The 23,512-nt window shown below is 40.0% G+C and overlaps 1 protein-coding gene across 1 annotated transcript in view; it reads left to right on the top strand.

Annotated features, from left to right (window-relative positions):
- Positions 1 to 1,511: 1,511 nt before the first annotated feature.
- Positions 1,512 to 23,512, top strand: part of cntnap2a (contactin associated protein 2a) — a 272,982-nt gene continuing 250,981 nt past the window's right edge. Inside the window, exon 1 of the mRNA XM_070928498.1 lies at positions 1,512 to 1,614. Within this exon, the coding sequence (XP_070784599.1) occupies positions 1,512 to 1,614 (103 nt within the window). The remainder of the gene's footprint in view (positions 1,615 to 23,512) is intronic.

Here is a 23,512-nt window from a genome sequence, read left to right as displayed (position 1 = left end):
AACATCACCACCACAAATTAATCACAGTAATTTCTGTGGAAATAAATACAGGAAAGTACAGTAGAATATTTCATGCTGAAAGAACAAAACCAAAGGAACTGTTGCTACAGTTTGGAGGCAGATTAGGCAGAGGCATACAAGTGGGAAAGGTTTTTTTAAAATGTCTAAATGCTTGGGATGTCAGCTTTCTCAATGAATTTCTCAAAATGCTGAGTCTAAACATTTGGACTTCTAGAAGTGGTCATCCATCCACACTTCAAGCAAAAAGTCTAGAAGACCAGCAGAGATGCCATGAACCAATAGGTAAGTCTGAGAGAACTTAGTTTGTCTGAAATTAATTTCAGAGCTTGTTTGAGATCTGGTACAATCTGGAAGCAATAAAACTGAGACGTGCCAAGTTAATACAGATATATCTAAGAAGAGTTAAAGTGCATAATCTCTGACAGATGTCTCTATACTGAGGATAGATGTCCAATAAATGTGTTTCTGAAAACACATTATAAGTATCTATTATATGGTGTATTTTTGCTGAGATTAAACAACAGCATGTTCTCTGCAAACCTGTAACATGCCAGAGCAAGTTGATACAGTTTAATAAAAGCAATGTAACATTTTGTGAACTTAACCTTGCGTTTCATTCAGCCTATCTCTGTCATTTTTTTTTCTAGCTAAGCTAATTTGGGAATAGCTGCTTACCAAAAATGTCCAGGACCGTTTATTAAAGAATCCTCATTATTACGCTTACTCAACAAGCACTTTACAACAAAAGCATGTCAGCAGAAGATATATCAAGACATAGAGAGTGACTGTAGGTCATGTGTCATTTGTGTCAGAGCTTTTGGTGTGAGGAAAGGAGACGAATACGAGTACAAGGCTACCACCACCTAGAGAAGGAGGGGGGCACTGTCTCGCTATAAGAAACGAAAAGACATTTAGAGAGGGAGACTGAAAGACTGAGATAAGTTCAGCACCACGGACAGCGCACAGGAGCGCTGGAGAGGAGAAATCAGCTCAGTGGATTTGTGCTGCGCAGCCATGCCTCCTTGAACTGCTGGAGCCCACACAGTACGTTACAGTCGCACCTAGTCGTTCTCGTCCTGTGCAGGTGGAGACACGGTTGTTTTGTTTTGTTCGGGGATCGCTTAATAAGGAGGCGAGATAGCTGCACAGGCCAGCCGGTTTGTCAGCGCGATCCTTACATCATCTCTTTATTGGAGAGAGAGAGAGGGAGAGAGAGAGAGAGAGAGAGAGAGAGAGAGAGGGAGAGAGGGAGAGAGGGAGAGAGAGGGAGAGAGAGAGAGAGAGAGGGAGAGAGGGAGAGAGAGAGAGAGAGAGAGAGAGAGAGAGGGAGACACACACAGCGAGAAAGAGAGAGAGTGAGAGTGAGTCGGTGCAGCCCGGCTCCTCTTCGCCAGTCCTCAACTGAGAAGCGAGTCTGACGGACCGACTGGCGTTACCACCTCCCCGCTGTTTTCCTCTCCAGTTCTGCTGCGTCCGCACCGGCCGTGAAGATGCGCCGGCACCGTCCTGCCCAGGGATTGACGTTGTTATTGTCGGTCGCTTTGTGGATTTTCAGCCATGTCAACGATGTGCACGGAGCTTTGCCAACAACCCGTAAGTTGTTATTCTTAATTTTTTGGATGTGTCTCCCAGTGCTGAACGGGTGAGTCCGGATATGCGGGTGGAAAACAGACCGAGCCCGTCACTGGAGCAGAACAGGAGAGGCAGAGACGGTGCGTTTACCGAGGGGGGGCTGCAGGTATCCCGGTGGTGCCAGCTGGGGCTCTCGGGAGCGTAAGAGCCAGACTGCACTGGGGAAAGGGAGAGGGAGCGGGGTTACCTCCTGAGTTTAGAGCCACACGTGTTAACTCTTTGGGATCTCTGGTCCATTGATTTTAGCGCCCGGGATTTTATACCAGTGCGGGGTGATCACGGGTTGTCCGGGCTTCCAGGAAGGGCTGGATTACTGAATGACATTTCACTCTGTCAGTTGTGGTTTGCTGTTTTTCTGTGCAATCTCGATCCTGGGGCAGACTGCATTTGAGAGACGAACACTTTGAAACCATTTCACAAATGTTAGGCTATTTTTTTTTTTTAGCCCTTTCGGGATTTTTTGGGATTAGCATTAGACCTATAAAACCACTGTATGTATTTTCAGACCAAATCCAAATCCAAAGATTTTGTTGAATCTTTAAATGTTTAGGAGGGAGTTATGGTTTAATGGACTTCGTGGAAGCTGAGTCTTCACTGTCACTGACCCAGAGGCACATTCAAGATTTCTACTTTTGAGCCTATTGCTTGCGTAAACTGGTATAGGTTGTTGATGAAGTTTCTATACTCTTTGGATTTTGATTAGTCTCTCCTCTATTACCAGGTCTGGGCCTATTTTAGACAACTTTACTTTTCAGCAAACGGTCACTGAACGACTTGCATAGCTCAGATGATAATACAAACCTTAAATACTGAGGATGGATCTTTTTCTTAAGCCCCATATAGTTGAAGCTATCGAGAGTTTGTTTACACATTGCCGGACTTTGCGTAATTTTTGAACTTCTCATTGAGATATATCCAGGCATTCATGGTGTTTATGTGGTGTACTTATTTCTTTCTAATGGTATTTCCCGTGGTAGGCTATATTTTGAAACGTACTATCTGCCTGATATTTTTAAGCTTTAATGTGCTATTATTGGTCCTATCTATCTTTAAATGACCCGTTATGTTTGGTTCTGTCTTTTCCTGGAATCATCCACACTTGGTTCACAGTCATTCCGATGTTGCTGACGGTGAATGAGCCGGTGTGACTGATTCCCCCGGTGATCGCCGGGGCTTCTCGGGTCCCGGATGAATGTGTCCGGGGACGCGTCTCATTAATCATCCCATTCGACAGACAACAACGGAGAGACTGCACCGCGAGCCGTTTGCGTGTGCATGTGCGTGCACAGATATGTGTGTGTGTGCGTGCGCTTCAGTGAGTGTTTCAGAAGAGAAGAGATGAAAGGAGAGCTGGAGGAGATAGGCACTTCATTTTTCGGTAACACTTTACAATAAGGTATACAAAAATGCATCTAAGGAACAACATGATAATTAATGAATGTTAATGAGTTGTTGCTGAACAACTCCGAATTGAGGACTATGTAGTAGATAATGAAGAGTCATTATAGAACAGACTGGGAGATACTATATTAATAAATAATGTGGTAATGATTAGTTCATAAGTATCCTTGAATCAGAATAACCACCTTCATCATAACCGTTCATTCATTACTAATTACTTAATAAGTAGTTACCCTGTTTGTGCACCCCCAAGTAAAGTCATACTGAGTAGTTATTCGGTTCGGAGTTAGTTTGAGTTATTCAGGAACTAGGCTACTCATTAACGATTCATTAATCATCGGGTCGACTTTTACCTCTCTCGTTCCTTAGTAACTACTCACATTTATGTGTACCATATTATATGTTACCCGTTTTTCTTTCACAAAGCTGGTGCTCATAAGAGCGACCTCACAGCAAATAGAACTTAATTTATAATACTTTATTGATCCCTTTATTGAAATCCTCAGTTCTCTTGCTCTCATCAATTGGCAGGTCTGACTAGGTCAGCCTCAGTGTCCCTGGAGCAAGTTGAGATTCAGTGTCTTGTTAAAGCCCCGTAACTTTTTACAGTGATAGCGCAAGAGGCAAAAGTAAGAAAGAAGAAGTCACTGTAAACTTAATATTAGGTAAATTCTTTTATATTCACCGTATACCCTAATGCTCTTTGTTATATCTCTCTGTGCATTACAATACAAAATATAACAGTTCAACAAACAGGAATATCATGGTGGCAAGCAAGAGTGTGTGTGAGAGAAAGAGAGAGTCATACAAACAGCATGTTGAATCGGACCAGCAGTTCCACCCCTGAGCTTAAATCTGAGTGCTGACTTTATCCCTGCTCAGGGACTAGATGTGAAACACTCGGGGGAATAGACAATGTCATTGTGACCAATGGTCTGAGGCATGGACTAAAAAAGATTAACATTTCCATCCTACTGGGGCAAACACACTCACAAAAGTCAATGGGCTGGTTGACCCACCGTCTGTGTGGCGTCTCCCAAGTGCACATTGAAAATGCTTCTATGAGGTATGTGTATCAAGGAAAGAAAGGGGGAGCAATAAAGAGAGATTTATGTGTATGTTTTGCCTCTTTTGTATATGGGTTTGAGTGCATTTGCATGTTCATTTATATGTTCATGCATATACATTCAAGCTTCCGTCAGTTTTATGTTGCATCTCAGTAACACTTCATTGGCAAGCTAGCACAGTGATATCAATTGATGAACATCTATAGCAGTCCAACAAAATTAAATGAACATACACACAGACACACACACAAGCATGTATAAGAGCCCTCAGAAATACAAACTCATGTGACCACAGACGCTCACACAACTGAAGAAAAGTAGATTGCATTTGTCCTTGCTGTACTTCAGCTGTACACTCTAATGATTTGTCACTGTACTGTATGTGAATTTGTTGTTGTAATGTGTCTCAAGCAAGGTCTCTTACTACCTACTATGATGTTTTATAGTCATTGGGACATTTCTTTTTCCATTTGCAATTCAAATCAACACATTTCTTTGATTTAAGATGGTTTACATGGGGGATTTCTGACAGGAATATCAGCTCAATGCACACAGTGTATTAATGTACAACATATTGTACTTGAAGTACATTTTGTATGCACAGATTTTGGGCACAGTCGTACAGTATTCTTGAATGTTAACAGTTTGGTTTGACCTCATTGTTTGAAACGGAAAATCTTTCCTTTAATCAGCCTTGAACTCTCCTGCTCTGCTTTGCACCATTGCTATTCATTGCCTCCTGTGTAAAGGACAGGGTTTAAATAAACATTAAACATTTTCAGCACCAGTGTGTGAAAAGTAAAAGATGTGCCTTTAAGTCAGTGTGTTAGTGACACTATGGGTGGCTAAATGGGATGCCCCTAGAGCCTGTCTGATATAGAATCAGATTAGCCTTTCCTTATCTCATTAAGCGTGCCAGGCCATTTGACATCAGTCTGGTTGCACCTCCAGGGCCACACAGGGCAAGACAGGGTGTCCTGGTCTTCAACATAATTCATTGTCTACCATGTGAAACAAAATGAAGGTATTTAGTTGCATCCTGTTGCACATTATCCTATTTGACACCTCATTTTAACATTTGACTGCTTGTGGTGGATCCACAGCCAACCAGAGAATAATCTGGTATGTCCTCACAGTCTTACCACACTCACAGTAGCGGTATTGCTCATTTCTACTGTCAACAAATGAGTCACCGTGATTATTATCATATCATCAGTCACCTTTGGAAAAATGTCAATGAGATATGCTATAATTTTCTAAAAACCAACACATTAACGAACACACAGGTAAACCTGATGCCAGTCCTGTGTCTTATCTTTGTTTATGTGTGGTAGTTCCCAGTAGGAGGTGGTAATAATAGGATTAGAACTGGAGGAAGGAGACTGGTTTGGCCTCAGATTAGATCAGCTCAATACTTGGTGTTTAGCTTTGTTTGGCCCCTGTGTATTTATATGTGTGCACCTGCCTGTGTTTTGGCCGTGTGTCCACATTTGTAGATTTATCATGCATCGACTCAAGTGAGTCAGAGCTAGGAAACAAGGTCTAGTTGTTAATTGCACTGCCATTTCTCTCTTCCGCCCTGTCCTCCTCTGTCTAAATTGCTCTCTTCCTCCTGCTTTTTTTAATCTATCGCTCCTTCACACTCCCTCTATTTTCAATAAATCTCCCTCAGCCTCTTTTTCTCATTCTCCTTCTAGCTCTTCGTTGCTCTCCTTTTAAAAAAAATCCAATAAAAAAACCTTTATGCCCCCCCTTTTTTTTAACTGTCACATCCCTAAACTACTCTTGCTCCCTACTACTCCCCCTTAGTGCTCTGATTCCCCAGTCTTTCTCTCATCATTTGATTCTGTTTTTCCCCCTCTCACCCCCTGCCCTTTTTCTTGTCCCTAACTAACTCTAATTCTTTCTATCCGTACTTGGCTCTCCTCAGTGGTTTTATCATCTGGCCGTAATCACTTTCCTTCCTCCTTGTACTTTTTCATCTTCTCTTTTTCATCGACCCAGTCTCTCTCCTCATAATCTGTCCCCTTCTCGTTCCACTCCTGATTACAAATATGTTTGATAAAAAAGTCCCCACTCGCCACTTTTGAAGGAAGTAATGTGATGTGTCTGCTTGTGCATGCTCATGCAAACTTTCAAAGCAGCACCTACTCTGTGTGTGTGTGTGTGTGTGTCTCCACTGCAACAACCAGACTGACATGGATCAGAGCCAAACAGACACAGCCACACGGCAGTCCCCCCCTTCAGTCTCTTACAGCTCTTAAATTTTGCTAGCTCCATCAGTGTATGAATATTTTAGCCCACTAAAACATGAATTCACGACAGTGCTTTTGAGACAAAAATGCTTGACCTATGAGCCCCTGCTTCAAAAAAGCACTTTACTTTCAAAGCACAAGGAATCAGTCTTGCTTTATTTCACAGGAACCAATAATAAATGGATATGAATTTGGCTTAAAACGAATATCTTAACAAGTTGCATGATAACATAGCATTATGATAATAGGACTAAGAACTGAAAAGACTTCACCCTTACACGTTTCAAAATATTTATTCAAACATGCACAAAAATAAATGGCTGAAACATATTCACGTTTACGTGAAGTCTTTTTGCTGATTTTCTTATTAATTTCATAGATCACAAGCATAGCAAACATCTACTTGAAAGAAATGCCAGAGCACCATGACTGTTTTCTTTCTGTCTATTTCCTGTCAGCTTTACACTTAGACTGCTGTATTGGCCTCCTTGAAGAATTGAAACTTTTTCTTGGTAGCGCTACTGCGAGGCTATCAATGTTTCATCATGGGAGCAAGACCGAAGTGATACAAATGTACACTGACAAGTCATGCAGCATAATTCCCTTAACAATGTCAGTAACGTAACATGCACACACACTCCCACACACAGAGGCCCACACCATGCAGCTCACACGGACTACCTCTCTTTTTCTCTGTCCTCCCCCGTCCTCCACAGACACACACACGCACACACACCCTCACAAACCTTTCCAGGTCATTGAATGTTACTGACTTCACATGCATTAATTGAAACCTGAACCCATAATGGGGACTGTAGTACAGGTGTGTAATTCTGCGTCTGAAGGTACAAATATGTACATACATGCATCTCTATATAAGCTACTGTAAGTGTGTGCGTGTGCGTGCATGTCCGAATGCGCAGGATTGGAAAGTTATTCTAGTGGAATGTGTTCTCATTAGAACTCGTCAGAATCTGTCCACCTCGTTAGACAAGGTTCTCTGAGATGGAAAATGGGCAGGCAGGATAGAAGGAGGAAGAGAGGAGGCAGCATTTATCAGAAAAGAGAGGAGGATGAGGAGAGACAGCTCGAGGAAAGATGGTCAGGAGGTGAGGATTTTCTCCGACACCTTGTCATTCAATATTACCATTGTTATTATAATCTGTATCTGCATCAGAGCGAAGCCGTTGCATTAGTCAGAGAACGGACCGGGGTATGCCACCTAATACTGCACTTCCCTTTGGTAATACCAGACTGTTTTACAACTTGATTGATCAAATAACAGCCTTCATAATAGCTTTTTCAGTTGATGTGAATATCCACTTAAAATCTGTTTATTGGAGCTCATCATCATTTTAAATCTGTCTGTATAGGACCTACAGTATGAACACATAGTGTCAGGGGATACAGAAAGAAAAAAAACAGCTGGTAAAACTTAGCCAAAATAAAATGAAACCAAATAAAATCAGAATAACAAATATTATAAAATAAAAGAGGAGGACAGCAAAAATAAAGTCATTATACTTTTGTTATGTTCCTTTCTGTCAAAGAAGGTTGTTATCTGGAATATATATATGATACTCTGTAAAGTTAATCCTGAGCTGTAACTTTGGGCTGGACCTCATTGAGCCCTAAAAGACTAGCCTTGCAAAGCCAGCTCAAACCTCAGGAGCTCAGTTTTTGCTACAAGATTTTAGGTTAGGAAGCCACTGGGAGTCATTTGATTTGGGCAGGTGAACCTGCCCCATCAGCAGACTATGGAGAGAGGTTTAGATGATGATGTGACTTTCCAGTGTTTGAAACTTTTTTGCTTCACATTTATTTATAAACAAATTTTACTGGATCACTTTAGGACACATTTGATTTGACAGTCACAATATTTGTCCATATTTAAATCTTTTCCTTATCAAGTGAGGAGACACAGGACTTGAAATTGGTGCTGATTGTACCTGTGGGAAACCTCACTGAGTAACCCTGTGTATTTAGTTTTGAACTACCCCTTGATTTTTTTATTCAGATTTTGCTGTGAGCTTATGAAAGGTGGTTCCCAAACTTGTTTGTTTTGGCCTTAAATCTTCCAGTTAAATCACTAAGAGGAAGCTAATAGATAGGGCACAACAACTGGCCTAGATTAATCTTGGGGGAATGCCAGAATTGAGCTACACCAGGGTGCTGGAGGTGTTAGAACAGTTAAAAGCAGTGTTTGTGAACCTGACCCAAATCATCAGTGCCAAAACAACAGTGTCAAAAGCAGCATAAAGTAAAACTGGGCAGTCACCTCTTTCAGTGGCAGGGAGAAGGTTTAGACACACTGACTAGAACCTTGTTATACCCCTTGTACATGCTCTTGAACTACATCCAATACTAGGGAGAGCATCAGTGTATCACTGTGGTTCAGAGTTGAGCTTATGGGTCCTGGAACAGAGATTTCTGTAGTGCCTCCCAGAAGGGGGGAGGGCAAACAGTCTGTGGATGGGGTGAAAGGTGTCCCTGACAATGCTGCGCACCCTCTGCTGACACCACTTGTGCTGGACAGCCTCAATGGTGTGGAGTGGAGTACCAGTGATGTGTTGGGCCACCCTCTGCTGTGAAAAAGTGTTGTAAAATGACTAATTAATGCACACGTTTGTTCATGCAACAAGTGACTGAAAATCCATACTAATACTAGAGGCACTGTATTACCTGGCAGAATAATAACATGAATGTATTATTGTTTTTTTTAATTGTTATTGATAAAAGTATAGCATTTATTGAACATTTGTAGCATGTTTTAATTACAGTGGCATGTTTAGGGATGGGAATTGATAAGCTGTTATTGATACCAATGCCATTATCAATTCTGCTTCTTGGTCCCATTTTTAATCAGTTCCCTTATTGATTTATGATCAAATTTCTATGTGGAAAAAAGACAGTGGTTTGAGTTGCCTTCACTTTGAGTTTGAGTTCCCTTGCCACGTGGAAGCAGTAAATTCCTCAGTGGTCTGTTCTGGGATTGCTCTCCAGACCATTATTATTTTGTTTTATCTTTTGTGCTCTGTGTTTGTTTCAATTGCTAGCTGATTATTCTCCAGCTAGCGTCCTATTGGTAATTAACTCACACACTATTATTAAGGAAAAATAATTATTTTTGTAATCATTATTTTGACCTTTGAGCTAATCCAGCATGACTGATGTGTTCCCTGACTTGGAAAGCAAGAGTGATCCATAGTTAAATGTCAAGTAAAAGCACAAAAAGGTAAAAAGAAAATGACATAAGAAGAATAGGAGTTCTCAAAACAAAAATTGTTAATGTAGTCATAAAAAATCATGTGATAAGCAGAACTGTAGAGAGATGTAATTACGTCATTATGTGTACTTTAAACTACACTGCGCTACTGTACTATTCAGTATGCCCACTGCTCTGCATAAACGGCTATCTGTCATCATGTCAAACTTTTAGTTATTGAGAAAAAAACGCTTAATTTTTCCTTTGCTATGAGTATGATATTAGACATCAAGGTATCGATTTGCCACACGTCAAATATTGCAGTAGAGGAGATATTAAGATTTTTGCAGGACACCAATGATGGCCTGAATGAGTTTCCAATATATGGCATGGAAAACACTGATTAATCATACATACATTATTTAGCCATACTGAGTACATTACATAACGAATACAGTGATTTAATGAGACTTTGAGCTAATTACATTAACTAATTAGTAATTGCTCATGTAACAATAATCAGCATTAATAAGTCATTAGCCGAGTTTGCCAGTGATTTAGTAATCTTGACTCATATAGAGGTGCATTCAGCGTACTGTCAGTGGAGAATTTATACTGTTGCTTTTGCTTGTGTCCTTCCTTTGAGTTAAACCTATATTCTGCAACATTAACCCTTTGATCTGCGCATGCCTGATGGGTAACATGATGAATCTGGGGATTACACATTAAAAACCACAGCACAACATCTGTTCAATTTACACACACACACACACACACACACACACACATACACAGCCGTACTCTCTTCATTGATATTGAGTCTCACCATGCCTGTCTTTCACTCTCCATCGTTATGTCACTCCATACATAGTAGGTCCATACAGTAGGTAGCATAGTCAAAATGTGTGTGTATATGTGTGAGAGAGCGAGTTTGTGTGTTTGTCAGACCGTGCATGTACGTACATGTGCGTATGCACAAGTCCCTTTCTGTCATAATGGATGTTAGAAATCTAGCCACCAGCTCATGTGGAAGAGTGCTGTGGAAAGGGCATTGTGCCTCAGCTAAGACAAATGTTGTTATTACTCTCAGCCTTTGCATTCAATTTGTTTTTTAAGCCGCTTGAATACCCCATTTACAGCCCAAGATTAAGTGAATTAATCTTTGGGCTACTTCCATTGAAGAAACACTCCTCCTTTTCTTTTTAGACTCACAGGGAAAGCACAGAGGCAGAATGGGAACATACTGCAGCCAGCCAGTCACTTGGAAAACATAACCTGTGTGTTTCTGTGTGTGTATCTCTATTCGCCATATAGTGAAGTTGTTGTGCATGTATGAGTGTTTGTGGAAATAAAGGGCAGAAGAAATGTAACTGGAAGGGCAAATAGGAGTTGTTTGCCTTGTTTAATGTGAACAACATTTCTGCTAAAATCAGATCACTGCTAATAGGCTTAGTGAGAAATAGATCTCTGAGTGTGTGTATGTGTGTGCATGTATTTTTTGATCTGTTGCTCTGTGCAGTAAGTGGACAAATGTTCATTGTGTTCCTTGGGTGTGCTTGAATGAACATGTGTGTGTCTTTGTGTGTGTGTGAGGAACTGGATTTGAGTGTGCAAACAGATGTGTGCGTTTCTTTATGCGTGGTTGCTTACATTGTGTGCACATGTTCTTGTGGAGTGTGTGTGTGTGTGTGTGTGTGTGTGTGTGTCTGTGGACTGGCTCAGTCTGGAGGAAACTGGTTAAAGGGCACAGTAATTGGGATGTCAGACAGGCCTGGTCTCTTGTAGAGTCTTGGAATAATCTCTAGCAGGATTGCCACAAACACTAGGATTCACACAATAGAGTATGTGTATGTGTGTGTGTGTCCTGATCGGAGTCCTTTTTAATATCGGGTATCTGCAGATACAGAGTCCAAAATGATACTTATATTTATCTAAATGTTGACTGAATATATATCTGACACATTGAAATAAAAGGTGTGTGTGTGTGTACAGTACATGTGCAGCAAATGTACAGGAAATGTGTGTATAGTCTATACTGCAAATCACCTGCCTTGGCTTTTGTGTGTGTGTGGGTGGCAAACAGTCGCTTCAGGTGACTACATACTTGTACGTGTCAGTGTGTATGTCTGTGAATAGCAGGGGTTAGGTGTGTGTGTAGGTGTAAACTTGTGTGATAAAAAATAGCTCTTTGTGTGTGTAAGATGGAGAAAAAGAGAGAGTTGAGGCTAGATGTGGATGTGGTCCATTAGCTCTGGTTCAAGGTGCTGTTCCAGTGTATGCTAAGATTAGTCAGACAGGGGTCACTGCTTCCTCCTTATACCTTTCTTTCACCTGCCTTCTCTGCCCTCTTCTATATTTTTCTTTCACTGTGGCTTTCCTTGTCTTTTTCTCTCTTGGTCCCCATCTGTCTATGTGCTTGTCTCTCCTTTCCTCATTTCTCTCTTTCGTACATCAGACTGCTTTGTGCCCGGGCCACACCGCCTACCTGAGGACCATGTGTGTGTGTGTTGCAGAACCTCTAGCTTTTAATTTCGGCGCCCATGTTAACGGGTTAGAGCAGCCATAAATCTATTTTTCCAGTGATGCGTGCCATTCTCTGCTAAAATAGACAGTGAAAATGATCTGTTGATTGTCATATGGACACCATACCAACATTACACATTTTCACAACAGTTTCAATGTATATATCTGTAGAATATACCACACATTTGAAAGAATATGTGGCAAACTCAATTTGTGGACACCACAAGCATGTGAGCCGCAGCAGTTCAGCACGGTAGCCGTCACACACAGGTAGAGGTAGGCAATGTGACCCAGGTTTTACTCTTACCCACTTCATTCTTCCTTTTCTCTATTTAATGCCACATTGTTTCTGTCTCTTTTCATGTTGCTTGCCCATTCATATCTTGGTCATCTGACTTTCCTTACCATTTTGTCTCTCCTTATCTTGCTGTCAGCACCCAGTACGTTTCACCTCTCCCTCAAGCTGTCTAGATTATCAGTAATAGACAACACTGACACAACAATTACATTTACTTCACAAAAGTGTCAAGCCTTAGTTTGCTGACCATGGCACTGATGCTGGGCCCACAGCTCCACTCAGACTTAATATGCACATGGAGCTGTTTAGCGCCCGTTTTGTGTCAGTTTAGCAGCATTAAGATAAAATAAGGCAAGGCAAGTTCATTTGTATAGCACTTTTCATACACAAAGGCAATTCAAAGTGCTTTACATAATTTATTACAAGCATAAAAACAGAGAAAAAACAGCATAAAAACATTAAATGCAAATTAAAAGACAATAATATATAGTAAGAAGAAAATAGGGCCAGCATTTGTGTTAAGAATGGCTTCAGTCCTGCCTGGAATGCCTTCACAGACATCTTGAACTTTATTCTATGTAATGGTCTATTTTTTTTTAAAGAAGGACTGAATTATCTTTGCGAGAAATCAACAATAGATGTAACAGGTCACCTTAAAAAATGGGCATCAGGCTACTTAACCAAGTTATGATAGGTGTCTACTTAGAGGAACCAGATATATGTCAGGCCAATGGAAACTCTGCTGTCCTCGATTCCTCTTGCTAGTGCTTTTCATTCTTTTTCAATCAACTAGTTTTATTTAGGAAGAGCAGTCACCTAAATTAGATTCTTGTGTAGCTTGCTTTTGAGTAGTCAGTGATTTTCATTTCTGCCGACTCGGCCTCTGCAGTTACTGGCCCAATGAAATGTGTATCTTGTGTAGGAACGAACTATGGCCAGTGAACTAATACATGAACCAGATTCTGCTTGTGAAAAATAGAGTTAAGTTCTTGAAAGGGTTTAGATTACTGGGAAATGATTCTGTATTGGAATACATGCTTATTTTTGTACCACCAGCCCTCCTCCCACACACCGTACAGTCGGTTAATATGCTCTCCAGCAGTAATTCCGGTTAATCCTGCCCTTTGTGGAAACAGGTCAAATTACTAATTAATATATGCTGTGTGAGTTTATTAACAATGAGGTCAGTTTAGAGCTGCTGAAAGTGCCACAAAGACAATATTAAAGACAGCAGCACAGCTGTAGATTGACTTAGGTCAATCCTTTAGCAGCTCAGTTGATTAATTTGGAATTTCATTAATTCTCCATTAAACTGTTGCTTAATGAGCGCACACCATTGAAATTCACGGTATGCTTCACATTTCGAAATTGTCATCCCAAATGGAAATATTTGGGAAGTAGTTTTAATGTCATTATAAATGCTCATCCTGTCGGCTGGCATCTCCATCAGTTGTCTAGAGATGAAATGATGATGGCCAACATGGAGGGGATTACAGCATGGCTGATCACAGATCAGTTTCATCTCTTTAATCTGTGTCTGGGACGAACAGAGATGCTGGCTGAGTACATGGCAGAGAGAAACATGCACACACACACATACATAGGCAGGCGGGCAAACAGGAAACATCAAATCTGATTTATAGATTTATCTACTCAGCCAGCACCCTACCATCCTCCTGTATTTCAGCAGCTTGGGTGATGGATAGAATACGTAAGCAATCTGATGTCTGTGTGCACGCCTGAGCGTGAATGGACTAGTGAGTGTATGTATGTGTGTGTGCTTGCATGTACGTATGTCTGGGCAGGTTTCTCCATGTGTCGTTTGGGGAATGCACAATGACACACGACATCCGCTCACACACACATACACGCATGCATAGTGCAGCAGAAGTCCTCTTTGCTTTTTACTAAGGAGGCAGAAAAGTGTGCTATTGATTGACTGTGAGAGCCGAGGAGAGGCGAATGCTCTTTGGCATTCTTTGAAGGACACAGTGCAAAGTGCTGCCATAAAAACTCAGTGTGGGGTCTGATTCTTTGGCAAGATGTGAAGCTAATGTTGTCTGTGCATCCAGGTGTGTACTCAAGTCTTTATAGTCCCTGATGGTCACTGGCATAGGCAGTCAGCTTTACAGGCAGTTGGCAGTGGCCAGTGCCGCAAAAGTTCTTTATTTTTATTGTGATCTTCACTGTTTTTTTATTTATTTTTATTTTTAGAATAGTTTCCTCCCACTCATGGTGTTCATCCCATCAGCTGTTCTGCAGCAATCATTAAATGATCTTGGGGTATTTAGTATGCTTGAACTGTCATTATCTTTTATTATGTATTTATATGTACTCTAACCCTCATCAACTCACCAGTGTTTAGAACTTGTTTAGTTATTCTTTGGCTATATTATGTGACATCAAACACACTGCTTCATGGTGAGTTTTTACAGTTTAATTTGTTGAGGGTCAGTAGCTTACTTGTTGAATCAATTTTCAGTCTTGTGAATAGTTTGTTGGTTTTGTGTGTGAATGGTTCATTGAGCCTGAATTGGGTAAGTAATTGACTCAAGTCAAATTAGCAGTTACAAAAAAAGCTAACTAACTGGTTTCTGAAAAGAAAAAAACAAAGATGAAAACAACCTACAGCTCAAAGTCTGCAAAACCAAGGAGCTGATGTGATTTTAGGAAGAAGGAGGCAAAGACACCCTCCTGTCTACATCTGTGGAGCTGAGGTGGAGCAGGTGAACAGTTTTAGCTTCCTGGGAATCAGCATCACAGAGCACCTGTCATGAACATCACACATCTCCACCCCGGTAAAGAAAGCTCAGAAACGACTGTATTTCTTAAGGAAACTTAAGAATGCAAAATTCCCGTGCCAAGTTCTTGTTAATTTTTACAGAGGAGCAATAGAAAGCATCCTGACTGGAAACATTACAAACTAGCATGGGATGCGCATGGCCCAGGACAGGAGGGCTCTGCAGCGGGTGATTAAAACAGCCCAGAACATCACTGATACCCAACTACCGATCATCAGTGATATCGGGGAAGTGAGAAGTCTGTGCAGAGCCCAAAGGATACTAAAAAACAATACCCACCCCAGCCACAGCCTGTTCACCCTGCTGCCGTCTGGCAAACGTATCCGCTGTTGTACCACCAGACTACAGAGCAGCTTCTTTCCTTAGGTTGTTAGACTCCTCAACTCCACCTCATCCTCTGCACTCCATAAATAAATGACATGGAACTTTCTGTTATGCTACTACCACTACCTTTGTATAATATATGTATATAAGTAACTTTATATATATTGTTTTTATTTATTTTTCTATTTTGATTTAAAATATTTGTATATATGCTCTGTATATGTGTGTGCAGGCCTGTGTTGTAGAATAACAAAATTAATGTACCATGTACCTACGTGAAATTAGACAAAAGAAACTCAAATTGCCTACTACCGACCATAAATGTGAATGAGACAACTCATTTTAACATAACAGACTATAAATGTAGTTCCTTTTTAAGAACCAGTCCTTCCACAAACTCTTTAGACTTTAGCAACTTGCCAATTTGAAAGAGAGGGAAATTTTGCCATTTGAAACTTGAAATTGAAATTTGAAACATTTATTGAACTTTAGTTTGATGTAGATTATATTAATTGGCAATTAATGAAATTGGCAATTAATGACTTAAAAGTGCACTGTATGTTTTGTCATACTGCAAGATACTTTGGATAAAAGCATCCATTAAATGGCTTACACTTACATCAGACCAAATGAACTACAAAAAGTTTTATTCAAAATGTCACTTGAAAAGAATCAAAGTCTGTACTCATCCGACAGTTTAATCAAACCCAAAGTGTTAAATGGGAGAAGAATTTAATTGTGTCCTTTGCCTTCCCTGCTCCTCTTCTCTTTCAGGTCTTCTGGATTGCTCAAACAAAATCAGGCCATCACACTTACGCCTGTACTCTATGGATGCAGATACACACACACAAACACATTCAGAGACACAGAAACACACAAACTCAGTGGGCTACTTTCATCTCCCTGATGAAGAGGGGCATGGGAGAGGGGAACAGAGGACAAGGGCACTGGAAGTGTTGTGTTTAGTCAGCAGAGTGTGTCAGCCAGCTAATGGACAGACAGGCCACAGACTCTCCCAGAATGGGATCCAAAACCATTAGCAACTCGCACACTTCAAAGGGTGGTAATGGGTGATCCTGTGTAACCATCCTAATATAGAATGTGTGCATGTGTGTGTGTGTGCGTGTCTTATTTACCTCTGTGGATATTTGCTGTGCGTCTGAGCTGGTTTGTTAGACATAACTTACTGAAAATATAATGACAGTAGGTTTTTCACCTGAAAACTTCAATGAGATTGTATCTGTTAACCTACTATGTGGTAAACCATCCATGTAAATCAGAGGTGATCTTAATGACCGAGAATGAACCTGAATGTTAGCCTATATGCATCTATTCAGTACATTCTGTGTGGTTAGTAGCTAGCTCCTGAGGTGAGGCATACGAGAACGGAGACATGTATTGACCAACAAACGGAGTGATAATTTGGATCAATATGACCTTCATCTACTTAGGAAATGTGTTCATCTTACATTTAACTATTGGATGGGATGCCATGAAAAGACATTCATGGTTCCCAGAGGATAATTCCCACTCACTTTGGTGATCCCCTGACTTTTTCTTCTAGGGCCACCATTAGTTTGACTTTTTTTTTTTTTTTTAAATATCTCAACAACTATTGGATATATTGCCATGAAACGTTGTACATACATACATAAATTCATGGTTCCCAGAGGATGATTTGTAAAATATTTGATCCCCTGATCTTTTATCTAGCGCCGTCATCAGGCCAAAGTTTCTGTTAATCCAGTCTTTGGGTTTATGATTGAAGACCTGCAAAACTGACATCCTTCAGCCTCAGCTATATGAGCCAAATGTAAGCATGACTCTTACAGCGTGTGTACACAGAACTAGTTTGTCTGTTGACTGTCTCACGTGCGTCTGACAGAACAGATAGGCTTCTATTCTAATCAATCCAGCTGTCTACATAGACTGCGTAATGGCTCGCATTTAACTCACTATACGTAGTGTATTTTTACACGTCAGGTATATATTCTTTTGTGTTACACTTGACTACAGTGATTGCGCGTTGGGCTCTAAGAACTGCCAAAACACAGGTGAGCTACACTCAATGCTGTGCCTGAACGCATCCTGTGTAGACATACTGCTTTGCTAACGTACTGCTTCTGCTACGCCTCCTGTGTAGACGTGGTGTTAGTTTTTACAGTAAGAAAACAGTGATGTTCTGATGACCGTTTACTTGAGCTTTACTTTTACACTTTGTGACCATTGTACATCTCAGCCTATTGGATGTACAGTACATTTATATGCATTCTCAGCAGGGTACTGGCTTCTTTTACATTCTAATCTTTGGATCCATGTACCTGAAAAAGAAGAATCCTGAGTTTAATAATACTGATTCTGTGTGTAACTTTGTTGGATCCTGGTCTGGTACCATAGAAAGTATTTGCTAGTGCATGCAAAGTATCTGGAAAGGAGTAAACAAATAACAAATAAACCTGCCTATACAGTACATGCATATGTCTTTCTCTTGTCCTCTCTCTTTAGTTTTCATTCCTTTACCCTTCTCCCTGCCTCCCACTTTCTTGCGCTTCCTGTTTCCTTCCCCATTTATTGTGTTCTTGTCTTGGTATCCTTTCACAGCCTCGTGAAAGAGTTGAAATCACTTAATCACACTAATTGTATAGTCTGATGGCAGCTTATCCACAAGAACTTTTAAGACCATCAACATGCACTCTACTGTAGTTACATTCAACATTATAGACTATACTTACACTTATCTGATGCTTTTATTTAAAATGACTTACCAGTTCAATACCATAATCACAGCAAGATGATATGGTGGCATGACGAGGAAATACTACAGTGGGCATGAGTTCATAGTTTTGAAGCGCACTTCTCTTTTCCAGAAACAACTCTCATAGTGCTCTTGAGCAAGGCACTTAACCTCTAAGTCCTCCAGTAGATCCATTCAGTGGCCACCAGACTGTACTGAGCAGCTGTCAAATGTATGTGTTACCCCTGCAACTGCTTCTACAGATTGTTACTGCAAATGTATTCAACTACCATGCATGGTTGGAGCATTGGAGGAAATCCTGCACGTTTTAGCATATTTCTGTTACACATCTGAACAACCGTTTAACTACACAGCTTGTTTTACATTATGGCCCTTCACTATAATATAACCATGATTTTTGTCAAAATATAAATAAATATACCAATATTTTTCAACCTCTTTGCATAAATGACAGACACATGGGCAACATAAATGCATTACTGTCTAAATTGCATAAAGCGCAGTGTAGCCATTCAACAGTGTAACAAGTCACATTAACAACTACACGTTGAAACGTTTGATTGTAATGTAATATTTTTTGGCTTATTTATTTATATTTTCTACAGTTCTTAAAATATTCATTTTTGTAAAATGTATTTTTGTAATTGAGCTTTTGAGCTACAAAGGAAATATATTCCAGAAAGAAATGTTGTACATTGTAAAAAGTATTGGTTAATATTGTATTTGCCAAATGTCAACTTTTCAGGAATTCTAAAAACATAATCTAACTAGTATAAGAGAATTATATGCTCCTGTAGAGGAGCCATCTGACAGTGATTCACATTTTACTGCTAGTGGTTTTGAATGGAGGTTATTTGTTTTTTCCTCATTGTGGCATTGATACTTTTACTCAAGGAATGGAATGGAGTACGTCTTCCACCGCTGATGCCTGTACAGAACAGTCACTTTTGTCTCCATCAGAAAAAGTCATTCTACAAGTCTGCAAATTGTTGTTTTGTCTGAGGCCACAGTGGGAATTGCTGCTCCTGATTCACCACCAAAACATGTTAAACACAAATTATGCTGCTAAAGAACAGATCACAGGAGCTACATAATGCAACACAAATGGTTATGATTATGGTGTACTTGACAAAGACGTATTTAGAGAATACCCAAGAGGGGCCGTCTGAATGTGTACTGTACAGTAGTGATAAATGAAATACAATGCAGTAGCCAACAGTGTGTCAGTATGTGTACTAAGTATACAGTACATGGAGGAGTTATAGGGGTAAGAGTTTGTAAGAATGCATAGTACTTTTCTTCCTTCCTTCTTGTCATCTTGCGTTTATCAAAAACAAGAAAGCAATTAATTGAGGGCAGATCTGATTATTTAACCCAGTTACCTTTTGGATTTGTGGGATGAGGTATATATGGTTCTTAGATGTAAAAGAAATAGCCAACATGATAGTGTCATGAGGGTGTCCCTTGATGAAAGGCAAAATGTCAGTATGTGACAGTGGTAAAATACATAAATAATAACAATATAATGATATATAAAAAATGACTGCATGCATTGTAGTTTTGTTTTGTTATAGTGGGAATACAGCTTGTTCAAAACAACATTGGCATAAAAGAGAATCAATATGTGCTGCAGTATCTGAGGTCAATGTTATTCTCAGGAGTACTGCTTTTTCTGCAATAGAACATCAATGTATTTTGTTTCTGGGCCCCATATTAACAAGGCTTGAAATGTAATTGATGTCCTTTTTTTGCATAGTGCTACGTGCCTTGTTTCACTGCTTAATGCATAACATACTGTACATTGTGTTAGCACTCAGTACAAATGAGTGATTAAAAATGAAATGGTGTTGAGTACGCAACAAAGGCATTAGATATTTTGAAAATGAGGTATACTATTACATTTTGGAGGTATATTTCAAGCCAACACCAACTTATACCTCAACAGTTTTAGCAAGTGTGAGAGGGAGAGAGTAAATTTATTTATGTCAAGGCAGGTTTGCACTGGGATAGCCCTTAGCATATTCCCTCTGGTAGTAAGGTGTAAGCTATGCCCTAATAAGATCTTAGCTGGCTACAATTTGCCTTGCATTTCTAGGAACTGGAAAATAAGTAGCAATATTGCTACTCTTAAGCTCGAATCAGTGACAGACTTGTCAAGCTCTATCAAGCATTTGCAATCTTCATCTCTAGACAAATTTGCACAATGTGGGTCTCCGATTATACCTGAACCAACCCTGATCCAATGTTATTTTATTGAAACTGCCATTTGTGTTTCCAGGCAAAGACTCTGACCTTGGGTATTTAGTTTATAGTAATATAGTGTATAGCTATACAAGTGGTTTTGGTTCTATTATGTGGCTCTTCTCTCTAAAGTTACCACAGCAGTCCCCCATTATTATGTTGTTATCACAGAGCTGTAATGTAAAGTGCTACCAAACAACCTGCTTAGAGGCAAATATGAGTTAAAAAAAACAAAAAAAACAATGACTCATACAAACTAGGGGGCAACACACACAAATGGAAATTGTCTTTGTTCAAGCTGTTTGAGTGACTACCCACCATTTCAAGTGCAGCATAACAGCAGTAGGTCTCCCTCTTGACAAAAGAGCGCCCCTCTTGACAACCCTGAAAGAATGGCCTGCTAGACAAATCCACTAAAATCCAAGTACCTCTACTGCGTCAAAAATCGTTTCACCTCTTTCACCTTTTTTTAGGGTAAAAATAAAATCCCATACAAAAAAACACCCTCAGGATTCTTCTTTTTAAAAGAAGCATGGCAGTCCACACTCCTTGGTATTATTTCTTTATTGAGAAAGTAGTGCCGGTGAGTAGCGGAGACTTAGGAGGGGAGAATCAATCCTTGGCCAGTGGGTACATGTGCTTCCAGAGGTAAGGCCTGTAACAACAATACTGTCTAATTTCTTTTTCTACTGTTCAAAGTTGTGTTTTGTCCAGAGCCAAGCATGCCCAGGGCCTTCTCCCCACCCCTGTGAGAGCTGCGAACAAAATTTTATATGGCGGTAAATATTGATGCCTTGAGAACAGCACAGGATAACTACAACCCGCTGTACTGAAGGAGGAGGATATTGTGAAGGAATGATCAAGGGTGTTTGAAGTCCTGCAGAGCTTTCACCGTGTGATGAGACTTTCTTTGGTATATGCAGAATGCAGTGTGTGTGTGTGGGGGGGGTTTGTCTGCAAGCGCATCTTTGTGCTTTGTGTTTTTGTGGTGAATAAACTAGTAGAAAGACGGTTCTTCTGGACTCCCATTAGTGCGGGTGGCTGCAGGTAGCACCTTTCCACTGAGGTTGTGTTTGTTAAATAATTTACCAAGTCGGCTAATTATGAATAATATATCACTCCACCTCATTGTTCCCTTTACTTTCCTTCACCTTACAATGATTAAAATGCCCTTCGCCCATCACCTTTCCTTTTCCCTCTCATTTTACATCTTTCATCGTCTCTTTTTTCTGACACTCTCTCCCCCTCTTTTGCTGTCTGTTCTGGTTTCACTCTCTTTAGCACTGATTCATAATGGTTCCTTTCCAGCTTAATCATAAGCAGCATGCCCTGAGCCACCTGAGACAATGTAAAAAGCTTTATAGTTACACTTTATGATATAAGATATTTTGATTACATCACTACCATTATCAATGCAACCATCATTTTATTACTTGGCCTTGTCATTGAGTTAAAATCCTTCATATTCCACAGAGTCACTTTGACTTTTTCTTCTTTAAGTCCTCTTCAAACTTTTTTTTTGTGAAAGCAACCCACTCACTGTCGCTCAATGCAGCCTCTCCTCTCTACCTTCACCATATGCTCCTCTCGTCTCTTTTCTCTAATTTCTCCTTGATTCCTCTGCTCTGTTGTTCTTCTTTCAACCTCTTTTTTTTTGTCACCTGCCACGGTGAGAAGAAAAAGACACATAAAAACATTCGCTCTTGATCTCTCACATCCACATGCACACACAAACACCCTCCCACAGACACACACATACACCAACACGTACAGACAGATCAGCTGCAGGTTCAACTAGAACGTGTGGTAACAAACGACTACAGGACAGATGAAGAAGAGATAAAGAAAAGAAAGAAAATCTTCAGATGTAGTGGAGACAGTTCTGAATACCTACTAGAAAACAGCTCAGGCACATACACACAGATGCAGGACAGAGACCTTGAATGATCTATTTTTGCACTTCCAAGCCCCCTTTTACATTATTTATTGTACAAGTTTTTAATACCTAACAAAACTTCATAATATATGATGCTGTCCAGATAAAGAGAGATAGAAAGAGCTGATAACAATGTAGGTTAGGTTGAAAAAGAGCGAGACAGACGGACAGATTGAGTGCAAGAAAAAGAACGACTGACACACAATGAAAGGAGAAATAGTTGCAGAGAGAGGGAACAGATGCTTGCAGAAACAATGAGGCAGATACAAGCCTAGACAGAGAAAAGGAGAAAGTATTTTAGTGGAGAATGGCTACCTGGATCCCAAAAGGTGTAAAATATATTGGCTTTCTTTTGCTTGGTGTTTTCCCTGTTAAGTCCCATTGCTCTCCTAAACTTCACTTCAAGGACTATAAATGGTTGAAGATATAGTTCACTGGACTTGTATAGTTTTTGTCTTGTTTCTTCACTGAAAAGTATTTGCATTTTTTAAAGGACCACATCAATTTAGACTGATTTTTAGAGAGATTTAATTTCCCCATGCTCTCAAAAGTTGTTTCCTTCTGCAAAAATGTGCTTACCATCATAAATAGCGTCCTCTTGTCTTGAGTACACCTTAGAAAATCTCCCATTGATAGGAAGTGAAGAGAAAATGTGGCGGCAACAGAAATTAACTGTAGATGAACCATTTCTTCAAAAGGATTTTAATGCATTAACTGCAGAGGGGATACAGACACAGATTTGTGTTACTTTTAATCCAACGTTTTTTTTTTTTTTTAATATCTACAATACACACTGACAAGGGTTGTGGCTGTGTGACAAATAAACCTTTTAATGCTTTTAAAATAATGTCCCCTTTTACTCCAGCAAGGACTGAAAATAATAGGCTTGAAGGATAGGCTAGCCCACCTTCACATTTTGATACTTTTGTGTTTACACACTTAAACCTACAAAACATAAATACTAGATGGGACACACACTTTATTGAATGGAAACAGAAATCTAATCCTTCAACTTGCCTCTTGTTAGAAGAAGAATCAGCCCAAATGACATCA

This window comes from Enoplosus armatus, chromosome 21, assembly GCF_043641665.1.
Source record: "Enoplosus armatus isolate fEnoArm2 chromosome 21, fEnoArm2.hap1, whole genome shotgun sequence".
Classification (NCBI taxonomy): domain Eukaryota; kingdom Metazoa; phylum Chordata; class Actinopteri; order Centrarchiformes; family Enoplosidae; genus Enoplosus; species Enoplosus armatus.
Note: the sequence above shows the minus strand (reverse complement) of the source record. Positions and strands in the feature narration are given on the sequence as shown.